Below are 13,969 nucleotides of genomic sequence, written 5' to 3'. Positions count from 1 at the left end.
TCGATGACTGACTAAAACTAAAAGACACGAGTGGAATTTAAAGTGTGTGGACCTGGACATCATAACGCACCACCTTAGAGTGCAGGGTTTAATCTGGTATTGTTGTTATGGGTAGATGGTAGATCAGTGGTTATATTATTGGACTTTTGATCGTAAGGCCATGTGTTTAAATACCAGCACCACCAGCCCAAGCTACCACTGCTGGGCCCTTGAGTGAGGCCCTCAACCCTTAACCCTCAACTGCTCAGATGTTCTGTAAGTGGTTTTGGATAAGGGTCTCTGCCAAAATAGCGTAAGTGGGAAAAACAAGTCATAGCACTTTTTCTGATGGAAGCTTTATATAATATCCAGAAATATCACAAAACATTAAAACACCTTGAGTACAATTTGTGGGGGGAAACGGTAAAGTGGGTGGAGCCAAATATGATTTGAATATTCAGTGAGCTCACCCTTTTTGAACCCATGCACACAAAGCTCAGCCCCTACACTATTTTCCATGGTGGGAAACTGGAGTAAGCATTATCAGGGACTCTTTCGAGCGCACTCGGATATTAGTGATGAGAAGATCGGATAATGTTATTGACGGTTCTTTGAATCTCGTTCATCAAAATACACGGATCTTCTAGTCATCACTAGTCATTCAATTCATTGCGTAATCTTTGATCAGAAACAAAATGAAATGTTACTTTTTCAAAAAGCAGACCCTCGAAACGTCTACATACACAAACTTTGACTACTGAACTTTGATCATTTATATATATATATATATAAGTATATACAACTGCATAGCATATATGGGAGTCACGTGACATAAGAATGAACGACTCAGATCAGAGGACTCATTAAATGAACTACTCAATTCTGTTTCCCGTGTAATGCACTGCATAGCGTCTACAGGAGTCACGTGATGAACGACTCGGTCTAGAAGAGTCGAGAGGTAAACTACTCTGTTCTGTTTATAACCTATTTTGCGATGCTTTGCTCATGCGCATCTTGAGCGAATCACTCTTCTGATTCACATTAAAGATTCGTTCAAAATGAACGACTCGTTCACAAACGACTCGTCTTTATCGGACGTTTGGCTGGTTGAAATGTAGAACTCTATAAACATGCACCTTTTCCTCATGATGATTAATGACTGAGTAAATAGTCGTTGAGGGGTGTGTTAAAAAACCCTACTGTGCATCACTGGAAAGACCTGAAAGTGGCTGTCCATCGATGGTCCACATTCACCCTGAACCCATCTTGAGATTATTTGCCTTGAAGACAGAAGAAAAATCCCCCTATCCAGGTGTGAAAAGCTTGTTGCATCATACCCAAAAAGACTCGAGGATAAAATTGCTGCCAAAGGAGCTTCAACTACTCAGTGCTCAATGCTTATTTACGTGTTTTTAATTTTTCAAGAATTCTGTTTTCACTCATTAGTCATTATGGCTACGGATTGTAGATTCATGAAAAAAATGAATCAATTTCAATAACTGTAGTATATGACTGTAACATAACAACATTGAACACATTGAAATATATGCGTTCTACTGGGGTTTCAAAAGGGGAGTGGCTTATTTCCCAGGTACACAATTTGGAGGGCGTTTCCTTATGCAAATCAGTGTGTCAACACACAATCACAGCAATTTATAACGTGTCAGATTTCACAACGTCCACTGTGTTTGCACAAAAAGGCTTTTAGACCATTTAATTGATGACTTCTCATAAATAAATTTAAAAAGCTAATAAATATATATATAAAAAAACAATCTCATTATGACTTAAAAAAGTCATAATGGCGCTAAGTATCAGTTCTAACTTGTTAGCAAAGTGCAAGAACGCTAAATAAAGCAGTAACGTCTTGTGCATCCTGTGCTAGATTTACAGCTACAGCGTTTCTCTGAAGGCCCTGGTAGATTTAGCGCTCACATCTGCACTGTTATTCCAGCACAATGGATTTTTCCAGGTAGGAACCAACGCGTGGCAAATCGGCATCACTTAAACATCTGGTTTTCTACAGTGTACATATGGAAGCACTTTTTACAACCGAGCGCTGTGGAGAAACACTCGATTTGTGTTTAGACTCGCGAGAGGAACGTCAGCTGTTTGAAAGAAGGTTCTGAACTCTAAGATAACATCTCAAAATGGTTGTTATTTCAGAGGATTTATGCAACGCAGTGTCAGTGTGAGTAATAATATTGTAAATAAAGCACTTGCAGCAGAAACCTGCTAGAGCTGCTGTTATAGAATATGGACCAGCAGCTACTGACCAATCAGCTTGGAGAATCCAACAGCACTCTTTAATTCCTCGGGGAGGTTTAATGTGGCTGTGTGTCAATCTGAATATCAGCCCTTGTGTCACCATAAAGCATTTACTCTATTAACCTCAAACTAATTCGTCTTCAATCATAAGAGTTTCTTTATATTAACTAGTTTAAAATGTATTTATTGTAATCAGTCACAGTTTGGAGATGAAAACTAAAGTAGCTCTAGCCCTAACCACTTACCACAGTCTTCATCCTGCATTATTTTTCTTTGTGACTGCATTACCATGTGATCTTAATACACACATATCATCTACAAATCCTGTTACTCATGCTGTTTTGAGAGAATTTGGACGTGGGCCTTTCTGCTTTTAGAAGTCTCTGGCTTTCCCATATAAGGGTCTTTCTTTCTGCTTCACAGCCCTGATGAGGGCACTGTGTCCTGCGCCCTTACACCGAACCCGACTGCCTCCTGCACACTGACTGGGATTGTGGGAAAGAATTTACTGCTCGAGATTATGAAAGAATCCTGAAATCATCTCCAGACAGTACAAAAGGGTAATGGAGCAACAGCTAAAGCCTGCAGTGCAGATGCTGGTTCAGACGCGCACACACACACACACACACACACACACACACACACACACACACACACACACACACACACACACACAGACACACACTAACCTTAACCCTCAGTACAACACAAATCATAATCTCAGTAATCCTAAACTTAATGTCACAGTAAACCTAATCTTAATCTCAACCCTAACCACAGTAACCCTAATCTTAATCTCAATCCTAACCACAGTAACCCTAAACTTAATCTCAATCCTAACCACAATAAACCTAAACTTAATCTCAATCCTAACCACAGTAAACCTAATCCTAATCTCAAACCTAACCACAGTAACCCTGATCTTAATCTCAAACCTAACCTAATCTTACATTTATTATAATTAACCCTAACCCCATAAATCTTAATCCCAACGTCATATCCTTAAATTTAACTAATTTAATCTTAGTCTTAACCTCATTACTTAATCTTAACCAATTTAATTTTAAACTAGGGGTAGTAAATATGAAAAATATCAAATATCAAAATATTTGTCCCCAACAAACGACTAAATACCCCCCTACACACACTCACACACTCACACACAAACACACACACAGAAAGAAAGACAGAAACACTTGTCTTACCCTGCCAATGTACCTCATTCTTCTCTTCTTTTGCCTCTCTCTTTCAGTAATCCTTCGTTTTTTTTCACCAGTTCTTCCTTGTTAATCCTGCGAGTTTGTTTGACAGACGGTCAGCAGCACCTCAGCGAGTGTGTGCATCTCCTTACAGACGGGTCTTCCTTCAAAATTCTCTACCCAACACACTCTGAAAAACACACCGTCAAACCTGACCAGCTTTTCTACTTGCAGAAATCCTTCATCTCTACACTTAAACTCACTCTATCCCTCCCTCCCTCTCTCTCCCCCTCACATGAACGTGTTCCCTCTCTCCTGACGGAAAAACAGAGTAATGCACACAAGCCTCTATAATGAGTGGATTTCAATTACGCTGCTCCCCTTTCTCTCTCTCTCTCTCTCTCTCTCTCTCTATCCTGAAACATTCGAGCAGCTGGAATGAGTCACTCTTTGAACAACAAACAAAAAGGAAAACCCAAGAAGAAAAACTTTATCCATAGCAAAAGAGAGAGGACAGAGGACATGGGGTTACATGGGGGGAAAAAGGAATGAAAGCAGATTCCAGAAAAATCCACACAGTCTGTGGTGGCCTTCATCCCATCGCCATGAGCGCCATGTATCCAAAAGATCCAAACAAATCCCATGACTCCGCCTGAGAGCATTTTTCCCCTTTCCTTTCCACCCTTCTGTTCTCTCCCTCCCTCCCTCCCTCTCTCGCTCCAGCTTTTCCCCACTCCTTCACATGCCAGGACACATTAGTGCGCTAAAAAAAATATCGCCATTTCTCTGCAGAAACACTCGCTGTAATCGGCATGTGCTACAGAACAGGCTATGTGCCGTTTATACAACTATACGATATCTCAGTAATATTCAGTACACACAACAGTGTTACCGTGGATATTCTGAAAAACATCACAACCTCTGAGTTCACTTTTGTAGCAGTTTCTGTCTTTTTTTGTCTCTTGTAAGCAATCTCTCTGGAGTTCATCACTATTAGAGTCAAAATAAAACTTTTTTATAACTATTATTAATCTCATTTCTGCGGATACCTGAGAGGAAAATAAGGTTCAGGAAAGCGTGATACTGGTAGCTGCAGTTGATAAAAATGCAAACCAGAGTTGGATTTTCATATTTTCATAGAGCTGTAAACCTCCTCCTATGCTTGAGGGATCCTCCTGATGCCTGCTGTCTGTTATCAAGCATGTTTTTTTAAAAAGCTTGGTAACATGTTCTCCTCTCCTCTTCTAGTCATGGACATAATGATCATGACTTGTGATGTGTGTGTTTGGCGAATTGACCAATTCGCCAAAGTTCTGGTGTTTATAATCAACACCAGCTCTAGGGTCAACAATCAATACCAGCATTTGGGTCAACAACCAGCCCCAGCTCTGGAGTTAACAACCAACCCCAACTCTTAGATCTACCACACTTAACACCAGCTCGAAGATCTACAACCAACACCAGGCGCACAAAAACCCTAACATTTCTGATGTTTTCCTCTTGACTCCAGGCCATCGATAGCAATGACATCAAGATACATTTTGTGCCAGTATGTTTTTCTCTCCTTCAGCAACCAGAAAAAGATCCAACCCTGCATGCTTCAGCCTTACCAAGACAAATATTTAAATTTGTTACACAACACGCATTAATCAGCATGTATGTGGTAGAAAGGTAGAAAGTTCCCATGAAACCTTGTCCCAGTTACAGCCACAATTTGGCCAAAGATGCGATACAACAAAAAATTTCTGTCCAAAAAAGGACAGAGTGATCCCTTATACAGGAAGTTTTATACTCACTGTATCTGTAAGAATACTCTAGCTCACTAGTTCTTGAGACTTTATTGCGTTATGGTGTCGCATTTCTGAGCAACCAGCAAACATGATCTGACTGATGGGCAAGGAATTTATCACTGAATCAGCAGTTCCACTACGGCACGCTTCACCAACTGGAAACCATTCATCATTGTCGCCTTTATCGCCATCGTCGTCATCAAGGCATATATTTATTAGATTGATGGCAGTTGCTTAATTGAAGCAATGTGAACACTTCAGAAGATAAAAAGGTCAACACACACACATACACACAGCAGGGAAGAATAAATTATTCATAGCCGTGCTCATGACCAGCACTTTGTGATGATTGGCAGGGTAACCATAGAGACCAGCAACAAATACACACACACACACACACACACACACACACACACACACACACACACAAAAACACACACTTAGAGTTATTACATAACCAGTCTTAGGATTCAAATATGATGAAATGCAGAGTAAACAAGACTAGAAACAAAACCATCTTTGTCTTTCCTCCTTACAAACTGACCTGACACACACACACACACACACACACACTTTCTCTGTGTGTATCAGGTTAGATCTTTGGCTCAGGTTAGCAGTTTCATATTTGGTCAGTGAAGCCAAGTTCGGTTTTGCATCAATGTCTCGTTTTTTTTTTCGCGAACGACGATCTTACCAAACACAGACTCACAGATCTTACCAACTGCAACCCCCCGTCCCTAAGGTCCCTGGTGACGAATTTTTAGACTCTTATTAATGCGGGTTGCGAAATAAATGTCCGAATCCCTTTCCAGTCCACAGATTCTTACTAGTCTACAAAAACAGTCTTGGAGGAGATCTTGAACAGGTTCCTCTCCTGCCTCACGACGACACTCAGGACACGGTTCAGGCCGCCAAAACAAAGAAATATGCGCCTAAAAATCATTAAAATGCTCATGGCAGTAAATAAACACGTTTACAAACCCAGTGGATGAGAAAAGCAACATACAGTTTATTGCCCAGAGAACCATTGGCCCCCGAAATCAATTCATCAGGACGTCTCAGAGCGATCTGACCTTGACCGGTGCACCTCATTTGTCCATCCTCCTACCATTCCAAATCCTATTGTGTTTTTTATGCTCTCTGATCTCCATTAGGTTTTGTTTTTTTGTACAGTTTTTCTGTTACTTTGAAGTTCAAAGGAAATTCTCAAAACTACTCGTTGAACCTCCACATCGTCATTTTTGCAAATCCATTTGTAATTGTTTACAAACAAGATCGTCAAAATGTTTATTCACTTTGTCAGTATGACGGTTTCAGTGTTTCCTGATGTAAACAATGTTTTGAAATACAATGAGTGAAAATGCACAAGGCACAAATTCTACTGTATGAATTTCGACAGCACAAATGTACACGACTGTATGTGGGATATTGAGTCTTTACTGTACTAGAGTTCATTGATTTCTTGTTTTTTTTTTTCCAGAAATGATAATTCTGTGTTTCACTTGTCACCAATTGAAGGTTAACGAGATTTAAATTTGACCTGTTTATGAGAACGAGTTGATCATTGGTTGATCTTGATGCCGTACACTTGTCTTTAATAGTGACATTCAAAATTCATCTGCACAATTCTTTAAATCAAGACACATTTACAAAAAGAATAGAAATCTCAGCTTGATAGATTATAACGTCTGGTTTTAATCATTCGCGCATCCAATGAACTGATGCCGAGATGTTTCAGGGGTTTAAGTATAATCAAGTGAGAACCAGACTAATATATTTTTAACCGCATGACGTAAACAACAGACAATTGAACGCAATTAATTAAACGAACGTGCCAAAGCTTTTTCAATTTGTTCAAAGTGATGAGAAATTGTTTCTATGACACGTGACGACATGATGTGAAGGTTGAACAAGTGGTTTTGAGAATTTTATGTCCGATCTGAGAGATGCGCCAAAGCAACTGAGAATAACTGTAATGTTCGGAGTCTGCTGGGAATGAACAGCCCTCTCATGTCCTACAGTAGACCTTTTCATTACCCCACTCTCACCTTACCCGTGCATTCAATCCGGATACTCACAAAGGAAAAGTCCTCGAGCGTGGCCGAGCTGAGCGAGAGACGGAGCCGTGTCGGCGAGTGTAATCGCTAAAGTGAGCTCAGAGTGTAATGAATGTGAGTGTACACAAGGCTATTCATGAGCATGGAGCAGTGAAGTGAAGCGAGCATGCAGAGCGACTATCGCTCAGGAGATCACTCACACACACAGGTTTTCTCCTCGACTGGTGATCGTTGCAGGGCACAGGGCAAAACCTGTGTTGACTTGGGGATAAAACGTAAAAAGAACGTTGGCATGCACAGTTGCTATACCTACCGCCTTCTCCATCGTGGTGTGCTTGAGAGAAATAGAAAAGACAACAGTTAGCTCAAGAGAGGCAACACCTTCACTCAGAGCTGATCCAAAAAAGAAAGCGTTTTCTTATAACAGGAAGTACATTCAAGGTATTTACGTCACATGGTTTTTTGGTCCTTAGAATAAATTTAGTTTAATTAATAATGGGATTCCTTTAATGTTTTTAAAGATAATTGACCACAGACCATTAAAACACACACACACACACACACACACACACACACACACACACACACACACACACACACACACACTCAGCCATACACACCAATCTTTCAAACATGGTTCTGCTATTGAAGGGTGGAGTTCTCTTCCATAATTCGTGGTCACTCTGTGGGCCGGAGTCAGAAAGAGAAGTTAAACACATCCTGAGAGTTCATGAAACTGCAAGATAAACACCTCAAGATGAGATTCGTTGTGTGCCTTCACATTGCACGGGTCCTCAAACACACTCCAGTGAAGGTGGGAGCTTTGGATCTCCAGGTTGTGAGTTCAAATCACAGCCACAACAAGCTGCTAATCCTGGGCCCCTGAGCAAGGCCCTTAACTCCATAGCTGCATGAATGGGATAAATGTAAGGTGCTGTGGATAAGAGCTGTGAATGAAAATGGAAGCATATTTCTGTTGAGAAATGCCCAAAGATCTGTGCAGAACTATTTAGGGTTTTTTTTTTTTAGATCTCCACCCTGGTTGCCTGTGGGGTTGTAAAACAGGAGCACAATGAAGTGTGTGTTAGAATGAGAGAGAGCGAGGGAGAGAGTATATGAAAAAATATGTAGGTCAGATTTAGAACTATGGCTGCAAAATATGTCAGTTGGGTCAACCTGAGATCCATCAATGGTAACATCTGGGGAAAAGGACAAATATGATGAATTTAAGGAATATAAAATATTCCGAAATATTCTATTTGAAGAAAAGAAAAACGCTCTCTTTCATCAGAAACGCAAGATCAACCAGCGTAACACTTCGACGCCCATCAGGAGCTCTCCTGTCAATCACAGCGACGCCAGCCAATCACTGGCTTCTGTAAGCTCGGGTATGTAGAAGAGGACAGAAAGCACATATATCAGAATTGGCTTTTGGACTTCCATCACATGTCCCTGCAGATAACAAGGGTGTTGTAGCTCGCAGAATTTGGGGACTGAAGTGAATTATGTTAATCTGATGCTGTTATTCTGGAAGATGGACCATTTTCAGTCCTCAGTTTTCTATCATATGACATTAATTGAGTAATAATAATAAACTAATTTAAATATTCAATAAAAAAAACAATAAAACCACTTTCTATTAATAAGTTAATAACAATATCTCTTTTTAACTTGATTTATTTTCTACAAATCATTTTTTTATTACCTGCTAATACACTAATTACCTCAGGGTTTTTTTAACGCCATTTTACTTCATATTTCTGAGGAAAAATACATTCATAGGTTTTGACCATTAAAAAAAAACACTTCCTTTCAGAAAATTTCAATTTACATAGAAATATAAATTCACGAACATTTCTTGGGAAACACATTCATAAGTTTATAAAGATAAAATAATGAAACGTATAAATGTTTAAAGTTTGCATCATTCGTGACAGAAAAATTAAGAGTAAAAAATAAGCAAATTATTCGATAAATAAGCGGATAAACGGAATGAAAAAATATCGCAAAAATATCGCTTTTTAAATAGTTATTTTTATTATATTTATAAATAAATATATATTTGTTTTTTTTTTACCTGGTTTGTCAGGTGAAGGCTCGAGCCCTCCTGCCAGAGACGACCGTTACGCCGTGCGCGCGCGCTTCACGTTTCACTTCACCTGCAGAGCGGCAGGAGGGAACCACGTGACTCCTCGCGGGGTGGGGGTGGTTGGGGGGGTTAATAGTAATAATAATAATAATAATAATAATAATAATAATAATAATAATAATAATAATAATAATAAAGTAAAATAGGTAATATGTGGAGGAGAGGTTCTTCTCTGTAGGCTTCTCTCCGTCTGTCTGTGCTTTGTTTTTCTGCAGCTGTCTTCTATCGCATGGAAATCTTTCTCTTTTTTTTTTTCTTTTCTTTTTCTTATCCAGAGATTCTCCACACCCAACACATGAACCGTTTTCACAAATGGCTTCCTGTCATTCTCTTTCCAGAAAAACAGAGAGTGAGGGAGATCTTTACGACTCTTGTTTTCCGCTATGGGACACCGTCTATTGTTCATGGTTTGGTCTCGGTTAGATCCTCATGGACAAAACAATGTCCAGTATTACAGAAACATCCAGATGAAGATAAGGTTCTCTTCAGATTCTGGTTCCTCTCAAGGGTTCTTCCTCATACAATTTTAGAGAGTTCTGGCCATAGCCCACTGACCACTGGATCACTGATAAACTTTGGTTGGATGGATGGATGGATGGATGGATGGATGGATAGATAGATAGATAGATAGATAGATAGATAGATAGATAGATAGATAGATAGATAGATAGATAGATAGATAGATAGAGGAATCAGACACTAATCCCAATGCATCATCATTATGATTTCTGTTTCATGGACCTTCCACAACATTAATCTACCAATAAACTAATAAAATAAAGAGCATGATTTCTTTCTTTCTGTATCTCGAGCATTTAGAACGAGAGAGAGAGAGAGAGAGAGATCATGTTTTTGGTGGATTTAGGTATCTGATGGAGTTCTCACCAGTTGAACACTCACTGCTGCTAAGGATCTTCTCCACACACACATCCTGAAGGTGCATGACAGATTTATGGATAGTAATCACATCTAAACCATGACATTGGATTTCATCTGTAATTAATATGATCAGCGTCCATCTGTGAACAGTTTATAACCTCAACAATGACTGAACTGTAATGAGTGGACATTCGGTGTCACCCTGATGGACATGGGTTCCCTTTTTGTGTCTGGTTCCTTTCAAGTTTTTGTCCCAATGCGTTTTAGTCAAAAGAAAGCATCTGCTGCCCCCTACAGGTAAACAGAAAAACCTCTTTTGATGGCGTGACCTCGTGTGAGTCATTTTTGTTTTAGTCTTCATCATTTCATTATCAATTTTTTTTTTTTTTTTTTATTGTGTTCTGTTGTGTTTTCTATTCACTTTTCCCAGAATATTATTTACACTGTTTTGGCAAAACTATTGGGACACCTGACTTTTCCAGCCAGACACCAATGTATAAAATGTTGTTGGATGCAGTTGCATGAAATTTCCACTTCAGGCCAGGACTGGATAGTGTGAGAATAAAAAGGTTATGGAGCTCCATACCCAAGTGTGTGTGTGTGTGTGTGTGTGTGTGTTTGTGTGTTTGGGGGCGGCAGTGGGCAGCTATGCCTCACTTTTGCTTGTATTAAAGTCTCAAAACATGATTATGTATATACACACACACACACACACACACACACACACACACACACAAGCCCATGCACACTAGCCATTCCTCTTCCTCCTCAGTAAACTAAAGCTCATGGTATTACATAAACAGGACTCACTGTGTGGCCTCTGACACACACACACACACACACACACACACACACACACACACACACACACCTAAGAACGTCCCGTTTTACATGTAGTTCCCTTTTCTGTTATAATGACCTCCAGTCTTCTGGGAAGATGTTCCACTAGGTTTGTGTGGAGATTCTTGCAGCCACAAGGGTGATGGTAAAGTCAGATTCTGATGAAGGTGAGATGAGGAGGCCTGTGGTGCAGTCAGCATTCACATTCATCCCAGAGGGTCTTCAGTAGGGTTCAAGAGAAGGTTAATTGTGTCTCCAACATATTGCACGAAAAGTCAGGTTCGCCATATATAGCATTCCGGGTTTAGCTAATATTATCCGCCATCTTTAATTATCTTCCACCGGCCCAAAGTGAAGGATCCTCCTTTAAACAAACACACTCCGCTATTCTTCCTCGCTCAGAATCTTCCCCGGTTCGCACCTGAGGAAATTGAAAAACAGTTTTACGACGGGTTCGGCGAAATGAGAACTTTACAACACGCATATGAACTCGAGGGTCGTTCGCGAGCTGGCGTTTGCCGAGCAAATACAGCGAGCGCTTTTTACTGTAATTACGTGCACAGTCCAACATGGCGCCTGAGGAAATTAGCTGTGATTGGACGTCACTGAGGGGGTTAGCAGGTGTGATTAGCGTTTATTGCTCGTCCTGGCGTAAACAGCAGTGTGTGTCAGGGAGTCATAAACACCGCGATATTATACATCAGGGGTGAAATGATATCAGAGCAGGATGACCTGAAAATAACGATATTTCTCAAATATTTTTTAATTACCAAACAAACAAATATTTTTTGATGTGTGGATTTGTTTATTTACAAATTATTTTAAAAAAAATTTACATTGAGTCTGAATCGATTTTGGTGCTTGGACCCCTAAATATAAAGCTTTAAATATAAAGCCTTCTTTCTTCCCTTCAATCTTTCTTTTGGCCTTTCCTTTTTTCTTTCCATCCTTATGTGTTCTTCCTTCAGTCCTTCTTTCTTCCCTTCCATGCTTTTTTTCTTTCCATCCTTCTTTTTGTCTTTCCTTCCTTCAGTCCTTCTTCCTTCCCTTCCATGTCTTTATCTTTCTTCTTTCTTCCCCTTTCATCCTTCTGTCTTTCCTTCTTTCTTCCCTTACACCCATTCTTTGTCTTTGCTTTCTACAGTCCTTCGTTCTTTACTTCCATCCTTCTGTCTGTCCTTCTTTCTTTCCTCCCTTCCATTATTTTGTTTTACTTCTTTCTTTTTTCTCACCATTCTTCCTTCACTCCTTCTTTCTTCCCTTCCCATTCTTCCTTTTGTCTTTACTTACTTCGACCCTTCTTTCTTTCCTCCCACCTTTTTTTTTTTTTTGCAGAGGGTAAACACGGCCCGAGCAGACACCTGCGGCTCATCACCAGCTTCCCGCCGGTGGCGCATGTGTGCGCCTTTCACACTGATTCTGACAGTTAGCTCTGAACCTCTGGCGTGTTAGGACACAGCTGGAGCAAGCTCGTGCCCTCGGGGTTGTTCTTTCTTTTTCCCCCCTTTAACTCAGTCCACTGCATGGATATTATACAAAGGGTTAAACGCATCAGGATGTGGGTTAAAAGACACCCAAAGTTTTGAAATGATTGAGGGAATGTGCAGCGAGATTTCTGAACAAGGTGGCAGAGATCTGATGATGCTGGACGAGGAAGCGGTTTACTTTTCCACTTTTCATCACTGGCTGAAAGAGTCTTGGGAAATGGTAAGTGTGGACAATGCAATTATAGTTTATGTAGATTATAATTTATATATATATATATATATATATATATATATATATATATATATATATATATATATATAAATATTTATACTGTGAATAGGTAGTAGTAAATCTACAAAAAATTTTTTTTTTGTAGATTTTTCTTTTTTTCTTTTCTGAGACTGTCTTCTGATTTTGGTGTAAATACTGTACTACAAAGCAGAGTAGTGTTTGATTCTGGTTTGAGTTCAAGTTAGAAAAATACATTTAAAAAAAGGAATCGATATTACAGTATCTAAGAGGAGGAGGGGTTGGGGTTGACTAATCCGGTCTCCGAAAAGAACAGGCCGAGATGAATCATGCGAGAATGTTTGAAATGGCATTAGCTACAACGCGGCTCTGACGACGCGGAAGACAAATGAACCATCACGGCCGAATATCAACCCAGACGCACTCTATTCTGCTTAAATAAACTGAGCACGCCGGAGGGTTTACTGACCCACGTGTAAAACACAAAAAAAAAAAAAAAAAACGAAAAAAACAAACGCCGCTCCAATTTAGGAAATGAGTCCAAAATCGGCCATGCGATTCTATCACTTTGGTCTGACTGAGGGTCTGAAATCCTTGCACTAATGTCACTGTTTTTAGCCTGGTTGAGGACACAGCTTTCTGACGTACGTGACCGTGCAAGTGCGACCCTTATTTCCCACCAGGTAATTAAAAGGCGACTTATCTTTAAGCAAATGTGGCCGGGTTAATGCAAGTCAACACGGCCCTGAGTACATCAAACAGAGCAGGTAAACGGAGGATGCTTCGTGTTCTTAACGAGTGACAATCAAGTATGTTTCATTTTAGGACTTGTTTTGATGAAGTGGCCATCAGAAGGAATATGGCTTATCTAGAACGAGGTGATAACGTGTTTAGGGTTGGGTGCCGAAGGCTTCAAAACAAGCATATGTCAATAGTAATATCCACGTAAGTCTCCTGAGCATTAGAACAGAGTATTTCCTCCTTCGCCAAACCCCCTCCCTTGTAGTTTGGGTAAACATAAAACATATTAAACACACTTGGTTATAAAAGGAAGGTTTCACAAGCAGCCAG

General features: G+C 39.9%; 3 protein-coding genes across 5 annotated transcripts in view; 1 reads left to right on the top strand and 2 right to left on the bottom strand.

Moving 5' to 3' along the window:
* The window catches only part of myo1ca (myosin Ic, paralog a), a 27,225-nt gene extending 17,699 nt beyond the window's left edge, over positions 1–9,526 (bottom strand). Inside the window, exon 1 of one of the 2 annotated variants that reach the window (XM_046839405.1) lies at positions 9,371–9,526. Coding sequence is in view for 1 of the 2 variants with exons in the window: in XM_046839404.1 (XP_046695360.1) it covers positions 3,453–3,470 (18 nt within the window). In the remaining variant the exon portion in view is untranslated. Of the gene's footprint in view, positions 1–3,452; positions 3,591–9,370 lie in introns of those variants that run through there. The other variant, XM_046839404.1, reaches the window with a different exon arrangement.
* dpf2 (D4, zinc and double PHD fingers family 2) overlaps positions 3,725–13,969 on the bottom strand; it is a 24,798-nt gene continuing 14,553 nt past the window's right edge. The window contains exon 13 of one of the 2 annotated variants that reach the window (XR_006924390.1): positions 3,725–3,857. The gene's annotated coding sequence lies outside the window, so the exon portion shown is untranslated. The remainder of the gene's footprint in view (positions 3,858–13,969) is intronic. The other variant, XR_006924391.1, reaches the window with a different exon arrangement.
* chrm1b (cholinergic receptor, muscarinic 1b) overlaps positions 12,454–13,969 on the top strand; it is a 3,792-nt gene continuing 2,276 nt past the window's right edge. Inside the window, exon 1 of the mRNA XM_046839465.1 lies at positions 12,454–12,868. The gene's annotated coding sequence lies outside the window, so the exon portion shown is untranslated. The remainder of the gene's footprint in view (positions 12,869–13,969) is intronic.

Source organism: Silurus meridionalis, chromosome 25 (genome assembly GCF_014805685.1).
Source record: "Silurus meridionalis isolate SWU-2019-XX chromosome 25, ASM1480568v1, whole genome shotgun sequence".
In the NCBI taxonomy this organism is placed as follows: Eukaryota; Metazoa; Chordata; class Actinopteri; order Siluriformes; family Siluridae; genus Silurus; species Silurus meridionalis.
Note: the sequence above shows the minus strand (reverse complement) of the source record. Positions and strands in the feature narration are given on the sequence as shown.